Consider the following 21,611-nt stretch of genomic DNA (forward strand, 5'->3'; position numbering starts at 1 on the left):
GTATCCATGTCTTCTGCCTGGCTCACATTCGCCCCAATTGACTCAATTCAGGGTTGTCATCATCTGATTTTCCATAAACTTCTTTAAATATACTTGGATGGTTACTTGGCTTCTTTCTATACTGCGTAGCATTTCTTGAAGATCCAAGGATTCTTCTTCAGGAGATTCTGAGTGCTCAGACTCTTCCAGGTAGAAATAAGTATTGTGGCACACCAATAAAAGTATGTACTGTATGTATATATAACACAATACTATAACCATGGGACTATAGTAATGGGATAGTTGTAAACTGAACAATATAGTCATGACACAGTGCTAAACTCAATATTAATCATAAGACAATGTTAAACTATAAAATATAGTAATGGGTAACTGTTAAACTCAATAATATTATCATGACACAGTGTAAACCTCAACACTAATCATGAGACAATGATAAACTCAACAATATAATCATGATATAGTGCCAAACTCAACAATATAATCATGGTAAACTGTTTAACTGAACAGTATAATGATGACACAGTGCCAAACTCAGTATAATCATTACACAATGTTAAACTCAAGACTAATCCTAACACAATGATAAACTCAAAATATAATCATAACACAATGCCAATTTAACTCGACAATATAAATCATAACAATGTATCTGAAATAACAGTGCTGGAATCGGTAAATTAGCATGTTTTACATTGGCCAATGCCACATAAGATGTGCCATCGGGCTCTGAACAGTTTTGCTGTAGAGATCTGTGAACCAATGTGTCCCGGATGTTTTTGTTGTGCCGAAAACAGACTGGGGGGTTATCGGTGAAAATGGAACATGTCTCGGGGTCATTCTGCAGGATATGAAAATTCCGAAGTAAGATATCCCTAACAGCAAAATTGAAGAGATGATGAGTAAGAACTAAGGGAGTAGAATTAATGCTAGGGGTGCTAGAGACAAGAGTCTCTAAGGGTGTCTAAACGGGAAATGTCAGAGAGGCCTTAGATAAGGCAGTGTCAATAAGTGGGGAGGGATAGTTGCGCCCAACAAATAATGTTCTCATCTCCAGGCATTTGGACTGGAAGTCATCATCTTCACTCAAAGGCAGCGGAGATGAAGGAATTGTGAGAAGGGGATAGACCTCTTACTGTGGCTGGGGTGGAAGGATGAATACAAGATGTAGCTATGGGAGTCAGTGGGCTTGCAGAACACTGAGGTAGAGAGCCTATTGCCGTTGATGGAAACCAGGATATCTAAGAATGATACACTGGTCTCACTAATTTCCAATGTGAATTGGAGTGCTGGATGAAATTCATCAACAAATTTATCAACAAATCTCTCCAACTCAGCATGGGAACATGATGCTGTACCAAGACAGTCATCAATGTACCTTCCCACGTAATCAGGTAGAGGGCTAGTGTACTGTTCTTAGATTCGTTTTTCCACAAAACCAACAAACAAGTTGGCATAATTGGGACCCATTTTAGTTCCCATTGCTACACTACTTATCTGTTGGTAATGCTCACCATCAAAGGAAAAATTGTTGAGAGTAGTGAGCACAAGTTCTGCTAATCTGACCAAAACAGTTGTCGATGGTTCCTGAGTGAGGCGTTTGTTTAAAAAGAATTTGAGGGCCTTCAAACCATCCTGGTGGGGGGTGACAGTGTACAAAGGATTTGACATCCATTGTGAAAATGAATTTGTGAGATGATTGAAAGTGAATGTTGTTGATGATTTGGAAAGCATGTTTGGTATCCTTGATATAGGATGGTAAATCCTTTACTAAGGGTGCCATGACATGGTCTAGAAGGCTGGAATTGTGTTCGGTGGGACAACTACAAGCAGACACAATGGGTCTTCTTGGGTTGTTGAGTTGTGGATTTTGGGGAGAAAGTAGATGAGAGGGGTGCAAGGGGTGTTGGTAAAAGAAGGTTGAGTGAAGATTGTGGATGAACAGTGGATCGAACAATGGATTGGTGATGGGATGTCAAGTCCTCATCAACCCTGCAACAAAAAGAGGTGTCGCTAAGTTGTCTGTGGGCTTCATCACAGTATAAATCAGCCCTCCAGACAACCAAGGCATGCCCCTTATCAGCAGATTTGATGACAATGTCAGTGCAACTACAAAGAGATTTGAGAGCCTCAAATTCCAAAGGGCTAAGGTTTGATGGCCTTTTGGGCCTAAGTTTAGGAAGTTGATCTATTTCATGTCGACTACCTGGGAAGGTACATTGATGACTGTCTTGGTACAGCATCATGTTCCCATGCTAAGTTGGAGAGATTCATCAAATTTGTTGATGAATTTCTTCCAGCACTCCAATTCACATGGGAGATCAGTGAGACCAGTGTATCATTCTTAGATATCCTGGTTTCCATCAATGGCAATAGGCTCTCTACCTCAGTGTTCTACAAGCATATTCTACGTTCCACCCCAGCCACACTAAGAGGTCTATCCCCTTCTCACAATTCCTTTGTCTCCGCCGCCTTTGCAGTGAAGATGATGACTTCCAGTCCAAATGTCTGGAGATGAAAACATTTTTTGTTGCGCACAGCTATCCCTTCCTACTTATTGACACTGCCTTATCTAAGGCCTCTGACATTTCCCATTTAGACACCCTTTTTTAGAGACTGTCTCTAGCACCCCTAGCATTAATTCTACTCCCTTAGTTCTTACTCATCATCCCTTCAATTTTGCTGTTAGGGATATCTTACTTAGGAATTTTCATATCCTGCAGAATGATCCCGAGACATCTTCCATTTTCACCGATAACCCCCTAGTCTCTTTTCGGCACAACAAAAACATCTGGGACACATTGGTTCACAGCTCTCTACAGCAAAGCTGTTCAGAGCCCAATGGCACATTCCCATGTGGCATTGGCCAATGTAAAACATGCTCATTTACCGATTCCAGCACTGTTATTTCGGCTCCCAATTCACAGTTTTTCATCAGGCACCATTTCCCATGCCTTTCCTCCAACCTCATTTATTGCATCTCATGCAACAAATGTGGTTTACTATATATCAGTGAAACTAGAAGATCTCTACGGGTAAGGTTTAGTGAACACCGTAGGTCGGTTAACAACCACGATAACACCAAGCGTGTTGCCAGACATTTTACCTCTGGTAATCATTGTGTCACGGACATGAAAATGAGAGCCCTCTGCCCCATTTCCGGTACTAACGATAGCCGTAAACGACAAGAAATACAACTCATCCACAGTCTTGGCACTCTCCATCCCTCTGGCATAAATGAAAGAATCTCTTTCACTTAAGCTACTTCACCCATAGTAATATGACTACCATTTCTTTGTTCACATCCAAACTGGTTGTAATATGTTTTCGTTGCTAAGCAGGCTTCCCTCATTGCGAGCAATTCTTAGCCCACAATCAGGCGCCTCTTTTGCAATGTAATGTGTATTCCAATTTGTTTTGATTTTTTGTTTTCTATTGGCTTATTTTTGTGGGTAGCCGCTGCGCATGCGCGGCTAACAACTATGTGAGAGTTGAAAAATGTCTTAGCAGGTATTAAATAAATGTCCAGATCTTCAGCGATGGTCGGATAAACAAACAGATGACGATAATACCGTTCATTATGACTTCCGGAAAATATCGTAAGTAGTTTGTAAAATATAGTAAGTTGTTATTTTGCCAAGATTAAAGATTTTGAGTTTCCACTGTGATTTTGTGGAGGCGTGGACTGCATTGCTTCAGATTTTTAGCAAAGTTAAGTTAAGCTGTATTGCTTTTTGTGGGTTATTGTTATTTTAATCGCGTATTTATCTACTGTGGTCGAGCAATTTCGACTACAATCAGATTTTACAAGCGTGCATGGAAAAAATATTTTACTTTCTGGGACCGCAAAAGAAAGTCAAAAAATTTCTGCTAGTATTTGACAGCTAACAAGACCAAAAAGGAGATCGTGCTCACTGTGCTCGGCTAGCCGAGCAATTGTTGAACGTGTGTAACGTGTGCCAAAATCAACATTAAATGCATATAGACAAAGGGCTTTCCGATTTTATTTACAATATTGGGAATATCATGTCTCATACACAAAATCATGCCCATGTATTTGTTATTTTAAAGCAATAACATTTAAACATTATATATTCTATTCATCTTATAGCTTAAAGGTTATTTAAGTCACATATAACATCAGTATACTGTAAATGCACATTCTCAGTTCTCACTTCCTTTAAGTAGTTAAAACAAATATTAAATAAAAATTAATATTGACTTACTGAGCATTTAGTTCCTAATTCAGTAAATTGTGTGTCATTTTATACTATTTGAGTGGTAGAAACTCTGAACACTCCACTAATCACCTATTTAAATGTATATCGTTTAGACCTTTAAGCTTAACTAACAAGAATATAAAACAATTATTTACTCCATACATTGCAGTTTGCTTTTTTCATGATAAAGTCTATGCAGCACTTTTGAGTCTCCATCAAAGTTCTTAAGATGGTCTGAGAGGGATGTTCTGTAAAAGTGCTATTGCTTCCCTTTCCAATATCTGTCCATCGCAGCTTCAACAACGCTATTGCAGCGACCTAGCTTCGGTCCGTTCACTGCAATGAAAAATTCCTCTTTAACGTTCTCCTCTCCCATATTTCTATTGGAGTCAAAATGGTTTTCGTATGTAGAAACCAGAGACTCGAGAATGGACTCACAAGACTGCTTTACGCAGCAAACAGCAATGGCTTGCATTATCATACCAACAAACAGCTTATCTGCGGTGGTGAGAAATTCTCCATATTGCTCTTGGAGAGTCTCCACTGGAACAGCACACTTCTTTAACTGCTCTAATAAATTTAGGAAATTTTGTTACAGCTACCTTGATATGTCCCCCATCTGGTTGGTGTAGCTTAGAGTCGGTAAGTCCAAGACATGTTTTGTAAGTTTGATAACATTTGTTGATTCCTGGTCATACACTTCTGATTTAAGTCCATCATGTAATTCTATCAACAACGACAGTATCTGCTTATCAGATTTTGCTTCTGCATCATGTTTGTCGTCGTCGATTATTCTAGTGCTCAGTTTTCTCGTTTCACTCTGTAGACCAGCTGCCTGGATTCCATGTTGCGAAATTATAGGGATTCCTCTTATTTCATTCTTTTCCCTAAGGCTTAATTTATCTCCATGATTCAACGGCCACAAACACCTTTGCTTTCTGCCTTCTGGTGCTAGCGAGTTGCATTTGGCGTGAGCAGTGAGGCATGGTTGCATTTTATCAAGATGATCCAGAGCTTCCATAAAAAGCTTGTATCTTTCATGCGGTAACAAGTGAACCATCTGGGCTATATTTACCACAACACCGAACTGGCTATATGTGTCTGCTAAAGCAGACAGTGTTAGTAGAAAATGTGCATTGAGAATTTTCTCTTTTAGCTCCCTGGCTTTGTCTGCTTTCTCTCTGACTCTTGCCTTTGCTGGCTCTTTTCCAGAACGATTCCGTACACCCTCCATAATTTGCTGCTCCAGACAAGTTTTAATAGCTGGGAATTCATGGTGTAAGTTTATGTAAACTTGTCTTCGGCTGTTGGCGAATCTTGTTTCAGAAAATCCAACCAAGCTTCTTAGATGGAGCTTCCATAATGCTGTTGCTGCGACAAGTTTCTCGTAATTGCTTCCCCAGTTGAATAAGTGAGACACTTGTTGACAAATGTGCGTAATATCAACAATCTATGTGAATTCTTCCTTTTTGCACATGTGCGTATCCACAAGTCCCCTTTTGTGCAAAGTATCATAACTGTACAGGATATCACTTTCTTTCAATCCATACAATTCGTTGAAGTGCTTTTGTACACTACAACGAAAGTAGACACCATCAAATACGGCACTCTCAATTTGGCAACCAGCAATCTCAAATTTGTCTAAACCACCTTTCATGTTTTTACAAAGTGCTGACCCAGTACTGCCCTCGTTTACTATAGGCTGCCCACAGCTAATTACCTCAAGAAGATTTTTGCTGTCAGGGCTGATCGTCACACCACCAAGGAATTGTCTTGAACGATGTTTTTATGTTGCTTTATCAACAGATACAGCCAGTGGAGGTCTATGGCCAGTTTGTTGAAGTTTACTTGTTAGAAACCTCATGAGTCGTGTTTTAACCACAGTGTAAACATGTGGTCGAAAGGCAGCTGGAAATTTTTTTGAATGATTCATGTGTCCTACTTTTGCTTGCTCTAAATTTAGCACGTCATCTTCGTAATCGGTGTATGGACAGCCCTTCAGGTATGATTTCATGCAAAGACGTCCACAATTCATGGCAGCCTCATAATTCTTTTCTTTATTTCTTGCAGCAACATTTTGCTAGTCAGTCTCAGCTTTTAGATTGCAAATGTGCTTCTTTAACTTTGTAATGTGCGTTTTAACATGCTTTTTCAGGTTTCTGAACTGATCAGGGTGATTTTCATCTTCAGAAAACGATAAACCATTTGACTCATCATAAGCAAACTCGCCACTCTGGCTGAACTCAATTACGGTACTTGGTTCTGCACAAACAGAGCAGGACAGTTCATTTTTCGCACTGGTATAGACAAAGCCGGCCAACTCGATCTCATTTATTGATCTAGCCAAGGTAACTTTGGCCAGTAAAGATTCCGTCTCTTCGTTTAATTGTTCGATGCATCTATTTTGTGCGACTTTTTTCGTTTCACATTCACTTGATTTTACAAGTTGAAGTACATTTTTCTTTACTATGTTAATCTCATTGATTATGATATTAAGCTTTTCATTGTTAAGGGAAGGCATTGGGACCATTGGCATACTTGCAGTACATGTAGGTACCAGCGTGGCGTCTTGTATTTCTAGTCGTACTGGGGTTTTATGATCATTGTCAATGGGTATATCTTTATCTTGATTTTCGGCCGTAGAGCTAGCAGGATCCTCATTCTGTTTTGCCTCTGACACCTTTGAAATTTTCTCTACGAGCTCATCTGTTAACTCATTTCCTCTTCGTTTTTTTTCTAGAGCTGTTGTACCAAAATTGATTTTCCTTTGTCCGAAGGGAGACAAATCCCTTGAATTCTCCTCTGGATGCCGATCGACTACGTGCTGACGGTAGTTCTTTGCCAAAAGCGATTGTTTACATACATGTTTGAACTCGACAAATTATGAGCCTTTTTTCACTGTTAAATTTTCCGTGTTTATCCATTTAAATCACTCACCACATGCATTCCTTGCGACTTTTGGGAGCTTTCCCACGAGTGCCTGCAATTTAGAAGCGTTGGCCAGCAGTTTGTCTTTCGAAAGGTCAATAAGGTCAATAGGTCATTCTATTTCATAATTCATAAAATTGAAACTTGCAACAGTATTGGTATCGGCATTTGGAAATTTGTTTACCAGAAATGTTCATTCGTGTTCATACCGGAGAGTATCAACAAAATAGTCAGGGGGCATCTGCAATCTCGTGGGAACTTTGTGAAAAAAGCAAGCCGCCTATCAAGATATATTATGGGGATCATAAGGAGCAAGGAAAATGCTGTCGGCAATTTTTTAACCTGCTCCTACAAATAATATTGTATATTCAAAATGTGACGTTTTATATATCTGCACGGAAACGAGGCTGTGTTTCAAATGGGTTGAAACGATTGTTAATGATATGAAAAGTTTTACAAATCTACGGATACAGTATGACATACATGTTATTATTGTCTGTAATATATAAATTGGTCATGTGATCATTAAAGCATGAAAACGAGGCTGGACAGTAATGACATTTTGCCACTGCTTATAGGTAACAAAACGTTTTGAATGATTTATATTCTATTTTGAAATGTATGTGGTACGGTATGTGCCTCTAAAGTAACCAATCTAAATCAGACGACATTTAGAGCATGGAAACTAGTCTTCACCATTAAAATTCTAAGCTTTAATTTAAGCCTACAGATCAACAAAGTTCCACCATTGGTGGTTTTAAGATACTTTTAGGTACTGCAACTTGTTGGCCTATTTTGGACGTACTGCTATGTAAATTATATATAACAGGCGTCATCAGTCCTCATACTGCATTGACAATATTAATTCTCTGGAGAACCTAAATAGGCCACACAATTCGAAGGGTGTAAACGTAGCTTTAGCTATCAATTCAATGCTCATTATCATCATCTTCTTCACAAAACATCTCCTCATCGGACTCATCATTTTTCTCTTCATTGCTGTCAGCAATATTATCACACTGATCATCTTCATTGCAGCTGCAAAGATCAGTGCACTTAAGACCAGCCTTTCGACACTGACATCTATTCGTGGAGCATCTCTTCTTAGCACAGCAACACTTTACTAAATGAAGGACCGCATCAGGTGCTGGCTGTAGCTGTGTCATCACTGGAACCCATTTATCTTTAATGAAATAAACGACAATACTGAAGGCATATGTAACATGTCACACCTTTATAACAATTAATATATCTTAAATAATATATTAAGAAAGACAAACGCAACTTTTGCGCTGCCATTTTAGGCACAATGAAAAGCAGGCTTTCAATTAAGCAATTTACCTTTCTCTATCCTCCACCCGTATGTATGTCTCTGGCGACGGCAAGTCTGGTTATGTCGTTGTTTCAAATCATTGTCTGGTAATGTGCTCGTAATATAGCCTCTTTCAGTGCAGCTTACGTTGGAGGTAGTTTTTCTGATTCAGCTTGTTTTTTTTCTGAATAACGACCACCGAACATCTTTAACCCTTGAGAGGCTCGTCTTTGGCAGATACAGCAGGCAGACTAGCTTCTCAATAGCATCGCTAGTACTAGATGTGGGGTAAGTTGTTGTACCCAGATCTGAAAGTGCGGTTATGCTACCTTCATCAGCCTCCAAGAATGCTTTCCAGCATTTCAGCTTTCCTTTACTTGCGAAACTCCTGGTAATATCGGCTCCACTCCAAGCATGAAACCCAGGAAGTGCTGCAGTTCTAGTAGGTCCAAGAGAATGTACGATTGGACCGAGCTAGATCTTACGGCGGCGCTTTCCTCTCCCAGTCACAAAAGCAGTATTATGGCACAGCTGTGGGAACCATCTGAGCGTTAGGACGAAGACATCTGTGTCGGGAGAAACTATGTTGATACTCGTAGCTCCCGAGGTTGTAGCATCAACAGCATGAAGCAACAGTTTCGTATCGGCTTCTTCTTGGTTGCTCTTGAGGTATGCCATATTTTTATGGGTTGCCTTGCACTGGCAACCCCATGCCACTATAACATGCTTCCCCATTTGATGCCCTCTTTCCAAAGTCTTCCCCGCAAGATATTGTGTTAACTCCATCTTGGTCTTGACATGGGATAGCAGTTTCTTCATCGGGACTTTTGATATCTTAGTTGTATCTGTAATCCTGTGGTAGATAGGATCTTTTCCTCCCTGTCTAGACCCTGGGTGGCTGTCTTCAGCGACAAATGTACGTCATATCTAGAAATAACATGATTATTTCTCCATTTAACCATGACAACATTTTAAACAATTTCTGACATTTGAAAAATATCAGTATAATTTAAGTCCTGAATAACTAACCTGTCAAAGATAAGTCGCACCTCGTCACTGCCATTGTACTTCTCAAAAATCTGCGTCGTAAAATGATTAGCTAGGTGAGAACAGTCTTTAACCCAATCTGGCTTATCAAGCGCTTGTACTTCAGCCATCGCGTCAACAATGGAAACCTTCTGGACTGTTCTCTCCTGCAGAATAGACACATCGGCATCTCCTTCCGTCTCAATCTTTTCAAGAATGTCCAACAAAGAGCTCTTTGAAGAGCAATGAATCATGGTGCCATCCGCTGCAAACATTGACCTTGGTACTATGGAGAACTCGTATTGCCCGACAGCTTCCTTGATGTCGATAGAGGGACGTGTTTTACAGACCATCTTCATGCGGGCAAAAAGGGAGCGATTTTCCTTGAGTTCAACCACCTTGTCATCCACTTTAACTCAATAATTTTTCCCATGCTCTTCCAGGTAAGAAGCTTGCGCTTTTTCATTCGGGACCAGATGCTGAGTTTGGAAAACTTGATTCTTTCTTCCATGAAGTGATCAAATATCTCCTTTCCAATAGTACTTTGCAGGCACAAATCTTTCTTAACTTCTTCAGACATTACTACCTTCGTTACCATATTAAAGAGGTCGGAACTCTCCTCCGAAAATGGATTTGTGAAGTTTTGGATGGTTGTAATGAGCTGATTGGTATTCTTCTCTCGCTGTGATATTTCTGCTGTAGTCAGGGTATGGTGATGCGTTTGTGTCTTAGACGAATTTCCTGCCGTGTCTTTGGCTTGGCCTGCTAGCCTTGCCAGCTCAGGAGGGATAAAAAAATACTTCGCTCTGGCATTGGGATTTAATGTGATGCCTACTAAACCCCCAGAGACTTTCATGGACCGGTTAACATGCTCCAGAGCATGATCTGCGCCAACTGCACAGAATGGCACTTGACGGTTCTTGTTCACGACCCAGTTTCCTTGTTTGACCGAAAGTTTGGCATTTTTTGACAAAGCTATAGCGGTACGGAGAGATTCGCCAGCAGAGAGGGTGCTAACATTATGCAATGTTTGCCGGTAGCCTGCACCTTCTTCGCAAAAAAAAGCAAGCAAGCATCCTTGTCGTATGGAGATGTTTTTGAGCGAGTTAACTGACGACTATCGTCGTCTTGCAATTTTGATTTTCGTCCAGACTCATCAGGACCAACGAACTGCCTCTCATACCTACATACGACAAATAGATCTTTTTTCAAAATGGATGTGAAAAAGTAGGTGTTAATTTGCATGCTGACTGCTATACGAAATATCAAATTGCATTCTTACGTGTTCTTGCGTGATTTGAGTTTAACTGATATCTGTGTTAAAGGAGATTTTTCACAAAACATTGTATACACGAAATTACATTGAATTCACATTTATAAATTACTGCCGTTTTATGCAAGTCAGCGGAATATATTAATAAATAGTACCGCTCTTGTGCTTTTTTCAACATCCCAGTATGACAGCATTTTTGTAGCACGATCGATGCCATGAAACATGATTTTTTTCAAGATCCTGCGATGAAATATTTCTAAGTTTTTCCCAATTTTCAAAATACTCCAAGTTACCATACTTAGCCCACTCTTCAATGAATTTCAAAACTTTTACATACGAGAAGTTGGCTTTTCGACAAGCGTTTCATTCTTTCCTTTTTGACAAATAATACATAAACGAAAATCTATGGTTGCATTATCGATTTCCATAGTTTCACAATTAGACACATTATCCATAAGATTAGAAAACTTAAAATATTTCGCATTCCTTCACTAGATGAACTATAAAACAAAATGGCGGATTCAAAATTACCGATAGAAACCGCTGACCATCAATGACCTGACCATAAATGACCAAAACGGCAACCAATGGTTTACACTTTCATAAGTGAATGTATTTTTCTCAAGCGAATATTAGTTTTAAAGCATGATCATTTCAGTGCAATTCAAAATGAAAAAAATTAAAAATGGTCATATTACTTTGCAGCCTTGATTTCATGCTTTAATGGTCACGTGACCAAGCAAATATTACCTCCGACATTACTTTGTTAATGTTACGAACTTGTAAACGTACAGTATCAGTGAATTTGGAAAACATTTCTTATCATTAACAATCGTTTTAACGCATTTGAAGCACAGCCTCGTTTCCATGTTGATGTATATATACGTCACATTTCAAACTTGCGATACAACCGTCGGTGCAAGATATAGAACTGACGACAACATTTTACTTGTTCCTTAGGATCCCAATAACATACCTAGATAGGTGGTTTGCTTCTTTCACATATTTCCCACGGGACTTCGTTTTGTAACATATGCCACCTGACTAAAAGCAGTTAAGCAGTCGAGCTGGAGTGAGTTGATGAGCATAAGACTTAATCTGTGATGTTAATATAAAACAACTATACGCTCAATATAAAGTATGAAACTTTACAATTGACTCCAATAAGATTAATATTATTGTTATTGTTCTTATTGACTTAACACAGATTATAAATTATTCAATATTCAATCATTCATGAGTTTATTCAGTTATTAGTTATATAAATTCATAATTCCAGTGTAAGATGCCAGATGGAAATCCTACGACTCAATTGTGAATTGTTGATTATTGGCAATGAAGCCAATGAATGCCAATGATTATTAGTCTAAGCCTTCTAGTAACAACTAATATCTCATTTATATTATATTTAGTGTTCATAATTATAAAAATAAAAATTACTTGAATTAAATTACCTGATCTGGTTACCTGGGTGATTTCACTATTCCAGACTCCAGTACCGGTACTGCACAAGACCACTTGCAAAGTCATATACAGGTGCGGCAGTGCACAGTAACATAATTAGGTCATGGAATAGTGGAAGTAATGAAGAATAATTTAATTAAATTATCCCATAAACAATATTCAAATATTGTTAGAAATATTGCTGCAATGCTGAGCAATGTTTCTTTCTTTCGTTCTTTCTTTATTTTCTTTTTTCTTACTTTTTCCTTCTTTCTTTTTTCTTTATTTTCTCTTCCCTTTCTTCCTCTCTTTCTTTCTTTCTTTCTTTTCTCTTCCCATTTTTTCTCTTCTATTCTTTTTCTTTCTTACTCCCCCCTTCCTCCTAAATTTCTGGGACCAATGGTCTCATGGGCCGCTATTTTTTCCACCCCTGCCATTGTTGCTCGCAGTGGTCAGCATCATAGACTAGGGTACTATTTACATGAAAGATCACGTACCAAAAGTGAACCCAGCCATTGTGCGGGTATTGAAATTGAACCGAGACATTGTGCGGGTATATAAAATAATTAACAGCCGCAACTGCTGCTATATTGAAACAAAAAACACTGCTGACTGCTTGCTGACTTGCAGGTACATTACTGACGAATATACTGACAAATAAAAATCTTAAGTAATATCTAAATTAACTCGACTATTGTCTATATAATATAAAATAGACTATATAAATTGCAGTGCTTTGCTTTACTGTAATCGCTGCTGATGTTTTCGAGGCTACCCACATGTACGCTATGCGTACCTCTTGTTATCACGTGTTTTGCCCCCATGCAAAAAATGTATTCTCCCCTATTTATTTTCATACTAACTCTCCTGATGAAGGCCCTCAGGTCGAAACGTCGAGAAGTGTTTTGTCTATTTTGGCAGCTGGTACACCACATTTGATGCTAAGTTGTTTGAAGACGCTGCCACGCTGCTCCTTGGTTATATTGGAACTTATCAACAATAACCATTAGACAATGTTAAACTAAAAAATATAATCATGGTAGTGTAAACTGTTCATCTGAACAATATAATGATGACACAGTGCCAAACTCAATAATATAATCATGACAAAATGTTAAACTCAAGACTAATCCTAACACAATGATAAACTCAAAATATAATCATAACACAATGCCAATTTAACTCAACAATATAAATCATAACACTGTATCAACCTCAACAATCATGAGACAATGTTACTTAATATTATAATCATGGAATGCTGTTAAACTCAACAAGATAATCATGACACAGTGCCAAACTTAACAATATAATCGAAGTAAACTGTTAAACTGAACAATATAATGATGACACAATATGATAAACTCAAAATATAATCATTACACAATGTTAAACCCAACACAATGATAAACTCAAAATATAATCATAGCACAGTGCCAAATCAACTCCCCTGGGCGAGGTTTACCTGTGATCATGATATGATGATACAAATAATACGTCATGTTAGCTGTCATAATGCATAATGCCTAAACACTGGGAGCAATTTTAATAGGACGAAAAATGATTCTTCACGAAAACCGTTTTTGGTTTTGGAGCTCTTACAACTCTTGCAACAACTAATGTGCAATACTGTTGACACAACTGTTGCAGGGCATTATCAAATTTAGTTGCGGTTACCAGTCGAAGGGAAGAAGGCGACAAGACAAGGATTGTCGACAGGACTGAGAAAGGACAGTATTGCTGTCTTAATATCAAATTGCGTGGGTTGATGCCTCACCTTGTTGCCACTGGCAGTTTCATCATTTCACTTTAACAGTTTGAGTACGTCATATATTTCTGATGACACAACGTATGCTTTGCCGTTATCTGCTATCTGCTAAACCAGGGCAGAAGAAGTCACTCTACCTGTAAGTAGATCATCATCTGGTTTCGTGACTGCCAAGATAGGTGTTGTCGCCCTGTGGTCCACTGCTGCTGATTTTCCAGTCCCCGGATAGCCGACGAACATGGTAAAAATATTTGGTATTTGTTCCTGGTTCCCGATTTCAACTGTGGCTTCGTTCTTCGCAAGGATAAATGCGGTTGTTGTTAAAAGAGTTGGCACAAAGTAACCAATTGAGCTTCCAAGCGAAATGGCTTTATTCTTTATAAAATGCTCTATATCAAGACTGAAGAGATTGGTATATTCGTAGACAATACCCAAAAATTTATTTCTCACACACTGCTGGGAGCTGCTGCAGCCATTCCGCCGCAACTGACAACAATAGAGCTAAGTAATAATGCTATGCACTCTGCATAGACTTAGTAACTAGCAATAAAGAGTTATCTGATTCATCAATATAGTTGTTCTTTGCCCTGGAACTACGCCAACCCCCTTGTCTCTGAAGCAGTCGGTCTGGAATACCCATAGCTGCTGTCGTCGTTGCACCACCCGACCGTAGACTATGAAGCCCATAACGCTTTGGGTTGAGACCTTCCATCTTTAGCTCGTTCTTAAAGAGCTGGTTAGCCCTGCTGTACGACATCGGCTCCCTGCGGAGTTTGTGTCCACTCTTTGTGCGCTGAATTCTTCGCCAGAGAGTGGACTTTGGGTCATGCGTTCCTTGTGTCAGGAACTTTTCAACCACCCCCACTGGGCAGGGGGTCTCGTCTGAACGAGCGATGAGAACTTGTGATCCTTCTCGGAACTGGTCATTCTTTCTTTTGGACAGTGATATTGTGAGATGGGTTGGTTCAAATACCAAGTCCTCGGGAGTAATGTGAGACAGGTCATCCCACCATAGGAACCCGTAGAACCCCAGAGCGATGAATGCAGCTAATAGAAGGTCACCAAGTGGCCCACCTTCCAAGCGCTGGATAATATTCCTCACATGGGAAGCTGATAGGGGTGTCTTTCTGCACTTTGGTTTGGCTAGGATTCTCCTGGCTGCCTCGACAACCTGTTTGACGACCGTGTGTTCGCTTGGTTTAGCATGACCATTCTTCAGGTGCACCCAGTCGATTCCGTATAATGCCGAGTTAATGCATGAGACTGAGCGTTCTTGTTGTATTAAGGAAACGATGTACAGGGCTAGCGTAACGTTACTATGCGGCTGCACACTCCCACAAACTAAATAAACAACAAGTATTTTGATTAAACAAAGTGCTTCCAAAATTCTATTTACAAGTGCTAAACTGTTCAATGTCCAATCAATTTCAGGGAAAGTCTACTCTCAGTCCCCATATCTGGTATTGGGGAACACCGTCTGCAAATGTACTGCTAGATGCTGAGCCTGCAACAAATACTCCATCGAAAGTGGGAATTCTTAGGCTGCCTTTCACAAACGCTTTCCAGCTACCACTCTTGTCGACGAGCAAAGGCCACCAAGGTGCTGAAGGGCAATATGGCATTAGTAAAGTTCCAACTTCTTTCCCAATGTGCATGTGGCGAAGGACACGTGGAATAAGGTAAGGTGGTGGGAAGATCCAGTTATTCTCGTTGGTCCATGATACCGTAAAAGCATCGGTTGACTCACAACCCGGATTCAAGTATCGGCTGGAAAAACGTGGTAGCTGCTTAGTCTTGTTACTGGCAAAACGATCCACTGTGTGAGGCCCCCAGAGCTTGTCAACAACCCAAAAACAGGAGGGATCCAGCATATAGTCATCCGGATCGTCCAATCGGGACAATCCGTCAGCAGTGTCATTCCAATCTCGACTCCCCCACTCTACCGTCAGCCGTATGTTATGCTGCCTACATATCTGGTAGATCAACACAGCCTCCATATGCAGGTCTTGATTCCGACTCCCGACAGTCATGATCCTCTCAGCTCCTTGGTTATCAGTTCTGTGCCTCACTTCCTTGCCGGCGAGTTGTGATGCTAATGAAGCCAGGACCAGCCGAGCTGCTCTAAGTTCACGAAATGTTGAGCTCCTTACACTTTCCTCCTTGGACCAACTTCCTACTGCCTTCTGGTCTCCAAGTTCCACAGCATATCCGCCCCAAGCGACGTCACTTGCGTCAGAATAAGTCAGTACTTCGACCTTCGGAGATGCTGACCAGATAGGCTGACCACCGTTTTCAAAATTGCTGTGCCAAAACATAACCTCATTTCTAGCATCTTCCTCTAGTTGGAATTTCTTATCCCAAGATGAGGATTCTTGAACCGCTCTGTACAACTCTCTGGTCCACAGGCGCACAACAGGGCCAAGAGCAAGTCCCATAGAAGAGAGAGAACCAGTAAGCCTAGCTATATGACGAGCAGATACGACAAATTGACAATCCAGAACATGTTGGAGCATATCCTTAAATGCTGCTACCCTTCCATCAGGAACGATAAACTTCCCTGAAACCAGATCAATAATAAATCCCAGAAGTTCTCCGTACTGAACAGGTTCCCACAAACTTTTCTCCTCGTTTTCCACGAAACCACTGGCCTTGATGTCCTGTCTAACTTTTTCTGAAGTTTCTCGAGCATCCTTTAGGTTACTCTCAGCCCCCGCGCCGTCGTCCGAGTATGTAAAGATACGAATTCCCTGCTCCCTCCAGTGCTTCACAAGGGTTTTCTGAATCTTTGTGAATACATATGGGGCAGAAGCTAACCCAAAGGGGAGAACAGTAAACTTGAAAAACATTTTATGTCCGTTGAACACCCATGCGCACCCAAGAAATTTTGTGTGGTCTGGCGAAATTTCAACATGATGATAGCCACTTGAGTAATCAAACTTAAAAAACCAGTCGCCTTGTTGGAAAAGGTCGCTGGCAGTTCTAATATCCTTGTATTTGAACTTCAGAACCCTGAGATGCTCGTTAATGTACCGTAAGTCTAAAATAAGTCTAAGCTTTCCCGAAGCATTCTTTGCTACGCTTAGAGGACTACAAACGCTTAGGTCAGATTCCTGCACTTTGATTAAAACTCCCGTGGAAATAAGTTTTTTGATCTCGGCAGAAACAAACTCTGATTGGCCAATAGCGCTGGCATGATTGTTGAACAGTTTTGGCTGTGGTAGTGCGACAAAAGGTAAATAATAACCGGTGCTAAAATAATATCTAGAATCCATTTACTGGCCCCAATATCCTGCCAAAATTTCAGGTGCTTACGCAGTCTACCCTTTACATAAACAGAACTATTGTTAACTTTAGAACAGTCAAAAGTTACTTCGGGTTCATCACCACAAGCTTCCTCAGATATTGGTTTGGTTAGCTTGGGCTGTGCTCGCGATGACGAAGCGTGAGTTTGCTGAACGACATTCTCGTGCGAGGTGACCTGGCTTGAGGCAACGAAAACACGTCATAGCACTCATGCGGTTGTCGCGTGAAGACTGGCTGTTATACTTTGGCACTCTCGTATTTTGCCCCGAGTATGATGCCTTCATGTCGCCGCCAAAATTGCGCCTTTCCGGAGCGCGTATTTGCTTTTTGGCTTTGAAACGTACCGCTTCGGCCGCTTTCTCGTTTTTCAACTGCTTGCCCTCCTTTATGGCTCTTTTAAAACGTTTTTCATCCTCCGAATCACTAGCGAGGGGCTCGGCCGTATAACAATGCACCGTGTCCCAACCGTATTTTTCCGCCAGCAAAATATGTTTGTTACGTTCCACAAGAATTTGCTTACCTTGGGATAGTTCTGCGGATATCTCCCCCAAATCACGACTGGCGAGTGCTCGATCTACGTGCTCAAGGACGTTCTTATTCAGTTTGTACTGTTTCTTGTTGCCTTGATACCGAAATTCCGGTTCGGCGACCTTTGGAACGGCTGTGGAATTCAATACCTTCGACTTTGTCGTGGCAACCTCCGCTTGCAAACGCAACATATCCTGCGCAGTTTTTTACTGGTTCTCGAGAATCTCTTTAGCCCACGCCGGTGGATCTTCGGATCTACTTCGAGGCCTTTCTACGCTGTCCTTCGAGCGAGAACTACGCCGCCTTCGGCTTCGACTACCGTCGCGTTCCTCGTTTCTGCTCTCGCTACGACGAGAACTAATAAGGCTATGGCTATGTTTACTTCTTTCGTGTGACCGAGAAACTCGTTGACTCCTTGACCTGTGCCTTGACTCTCGACGCTGGGAACTTCGGTCCACGCTACCACAATTCACACGCTCGTTTCTCTCTCTACCAACCGAGTTTGAACAACTTCTGCCGCCGTCAGAATGGCCTTCGTCTTCGTTAGCAAGCCTATCATCTTGTAAACTTGGGCTTTGGTTATGAGACTCGAGTCTTTTCAAAAGACGAGAGGATCTCAAGGTTGATTGCTTAGGCTTTCCCATGATAGCAAAATGAAAATACCGTGGAAAGATGGCGAAAAATCGCAAAGAAATTTGAATAAATTTGAATAAAACGCAGAGCGAAAAAATTTTTGTCAAGCGTTGCGGAAGCAACAACAACATGTGCTGTCTTAACCCGCACCACCCGCATCCACCCGATTCACAATTGGGCTCCCAGCCTTGTGTGAGAAAACATTTTCTGCTTCTTTCGTACCTCAGCCTGCAGAAAATAACACTTTATAACAGCACGGGTGTAGATGTGACCAGTTCAGAGCGGTGTGTGGAAATTTGAAACGCGAACATGGCAGCGTTGAACAGACGCAAGTTTGTGTAATCCAAACGGAGGTGTGAATATCCAATATGCATGTATCCGTGTGATTAGCATTTCTTGCAGCTATAAATTTTTACATGTCAGGAAACGGTGCTGAACAGTGAAAAAAAATTTTGTACAAGACATATTTTGTTTATTATTTATGAATGTTTTTTGATCAAGCTTGAAGGCCAAGATTAAAGAATTGCAGCAAAAAGCCTTTTTAAATTTTACCAATTTCAGCGGTGACAATAGCCATATGCATACTCTTTAAACTTTGTTGAAACACCGAAAATATTGGAAGACTTAATTAAGACAAGGATATCATCAACATAACGTTTGTAAAATTTTATAGTTCTATCAGCAATTAATTCAGAAACTATTAATCTCCAGTGGCGTAGCCAGGCTGACGATTCATTATTCATTTCTTTAGAAATTTATTGTTTTCACAGTCGATGAATGCCAAAATATTAGCATAGCATGACTAAATTGTCGGGCTGGCTATGCCACTTCACTCACCCACCCACTCACTCACTCACTCACTCACTCATACCCCTGTGGCTTTTTTACCTTGTGCTTCACTCACAGACAGGTACGTTTTCACAGAGGGTTTTTTGGTCACTTTTTGGTCTTTTTTTTAAGGCAATCTTTTCCATTTTTTAGACCTTTACTAGGTACCTCCATTGTTTTGGCGAATTATGTCTAGCCAACATATTCGTAAAAGTTCTTGAGATTTGTCGCATCATTTGTCGCATGCAAAACAACACAAGTCTTCATGCTCTAGCGACGAGCATCAGGAGATTTTCAGTGCTATTTTGGCCAATCTAAAGGATTTAAAATCCGACATAAGCTTGTGTAAGGCAAGAATATGCGACTTGGAAAACTACAGTTTGTTTAATGGCGAGACGCTGACACACTCTCCATTTTGGCGAGAAACAATTCGATCGCCCAGACTCAGAACAACAGGGTCAACTGGCTTCTCAGCCACCAAATTCGGCTATTCAGCCACCAAATTCAGCTATTCAGCCACCAAATTCGGCTATTCAACCACCAAATTCGGCTATTCAGCCACCAAATTTGGCTATTCAGCCACCAAATTCAGCTATGCAGCCACCCAACCTGACTAATTAGGCATTAATACCAACAGCTATCAGCGCTCAAGCTGAGACCTTCCAGCAACAACCAAAAGCGACAAGGAATATTCCAGCCAGTCTTTATGACCCTGAAGGCTCAGACACTTATTGGGCCCCTTCTAGTGAATTTACTACCTTTTTGGAAAAAAATTTCCGAAGAAGGCTATCCTACGACCAAGTATGTGACATACTTGACAAACACGGCCGTTCCTGCCGTAGATGCACTTTTGGGTCCAACTTTAGACCAGTCCATGTTGCATAATGTCGCTCCTCAAAACAAAAAACTCCTTCAGGAGCGAGACAAGGAACTGGCTAATGTCCAACAATCTATGCTTAATGCTACTGGCCCATGGTGTTCACTGCACAACCAACTCAAACAGGGCGGTAATCTAGCTTCTTCAGAGCTAAAAATATTTTTGGGCTCCGCTAATACACAACTGTTGACTTTATGTCGCAAAAAAATACTTGCCTCTATTAACCAATTTGAAAATCTACCTAGCAAATCGCCCCTTACCCAATGCCAGGAAATCGCTTTTTGGCAAGGATTTCCGGTCTATCGCCTCTAAAGAGGCAGAATTATCCTGCAGCCTCGCTAAAAATTTGGCACCATCAAAGGCAGCTGACAAAAGTAAGCCTAACTACCCAGGGCCGTGTGACTCCGTGTGTACTCAAACCTTCCGTCCAATAATGCTTCCTTAAAAAATTCAAGGCAATGCTCAGACCAACGAAAGGTGGTCTGCCACAGAAAGACTCTTCCATATAAATTTTCTCAAATTGAAGGGTGCGATGGTGGAAATTCAGTCTCTCTTCAGGAAACAACGTTCGAAGATAATATCCCTGAACATGGACAACTCAACCGCAGTTGCGTATGTGAATCACACAAATGTGGAACCGACTCTCCGGAACTTCTTAAAGTAACGCTAGAACTTTGGGATTGGTGCATCCAACGCGATCTCTATGTAATAGCATATCATATACCGGGGAAAACCAATGTGATTGCAGATTGGGAATCAGAGATTTTTGGGACAACAGCAATTGGATGATAGACCCAGTAATTATTTTCCCTTTCCTGAAGGGCTGTTCCACAGACCTGTTCGCCTCACTCGTCAACGCCCAATTACATCAGTTGGAGGCCAGATCCCGAGGCACGTCACTCGGACGCATTCAGTGTGGATTGGAAACACCTAGAAGAATATGCTTTCCCCAGCAAAGTAAGTAGTGTCGGACAAGGTGGAAGTGGTTCTTATGGCTCCAATATGGCAGGCTCAGCCTTGGTGGCCCCTTTTACTTGGTCGGCTAGTGCAGCATCCCATTCTCCTTCCATCATCAACGAAACTTCTGATAAATCCGACAAACCCTCGTCAGATCCACCCAATGAACTCCCGGCTCCATCTGGGCGTGTTTCATATCTCCGGCAACCATATCAGGCAGAAGGCCTTTCGGAAAATGTTGCCCAATTACTTATCTCAGCAATTCGACATTCCACTTAAAAAACATAGGACTCCAGCTGGAAACGCTGGTGCAGCTGGTGTCTTTCAAGGAAAGTTGATTCTTTTTCAGCATCCCTGAGGAATGCCCTCTCCTTTCTAGCCGATTGCTTTGACAAGGGTCTCCAATACCAATCAATTAATGTATTACATTTTGCGTTATCTTCTACGCACCCCAAGATTGATAGGTTTGCACTCAGACAACACCCTTATGTTCTTAACTTAATGAGGGGTATCCT

The 21,611-nt window shown here is 40.8% G+C and overlaps 1 protein-coding gene and 1 pseudogene across 1 annotated transcript; both read right to left on the minus strand.

Moving 5' to 3' along the window:
* Positions 1 to 8,077: 8,077 nt before the first annotated feature.
* LOC114527721 lies at positions 8,078 to 9,138 on the minus strand (annotated as a pseudogene).
* A 6,259-nt stretch (positions 9,139 to 15,397) lies between these two features.
* Positions 15,398 to 17,992, minus strand: LOC114527722. Its single transcript, XM_028549420.1, has 2 exons — positions 17,794 to 17,992; positions 15,398 to 16,527 (listed from the first exon to the last, which is right to left on the minus strand). Exons 1-2 carry the CDS (start codon positions 17,990 to 17,992, stop codon positions 15,398 to 15,400), a joined length of 1,329 nt encoding a protein of 442 aa, XP_028405221.1.
* Positions 17,993 to 21,611: the final 3,619 nt, after the last annotated feature.

Source organism: Dendronephthya gigantea, unplaced genomic scaffold, assembly GCF_004324835.1.
Source record: "Dendronephthya gigantea isolate DGI-Jeju-01 unplaced genomic scaffold, DenGig_1.0 000046F, whole genome shotgun sequence".
Classification (NCBI taxonomy): Eukaryota; Metazoa; Cnidaria; class Anthozoa; order Malacalcyonacea; family Nephtheidae; genus Dendronephthya; species Dendronephthya gigantea.

Excerpts from the sequence above, each read along its gene's own strand:
- LOC114527722 (XM_028549420.1), bottom strand. The coding sequence starts at position 17,992 with ATGTTGCGTTTGCAAGCGGAGGTTGCCACGACAAAGTCGAAGGTATTG. Across the intron at positions 16,528-17,793 it reads ATCCGCAGAACTATCCCAAG|GGAAGTTTATCGTTCCTGAT; the intron begins GTAAGCAAATTC and ends ATCTGGTTTCAG.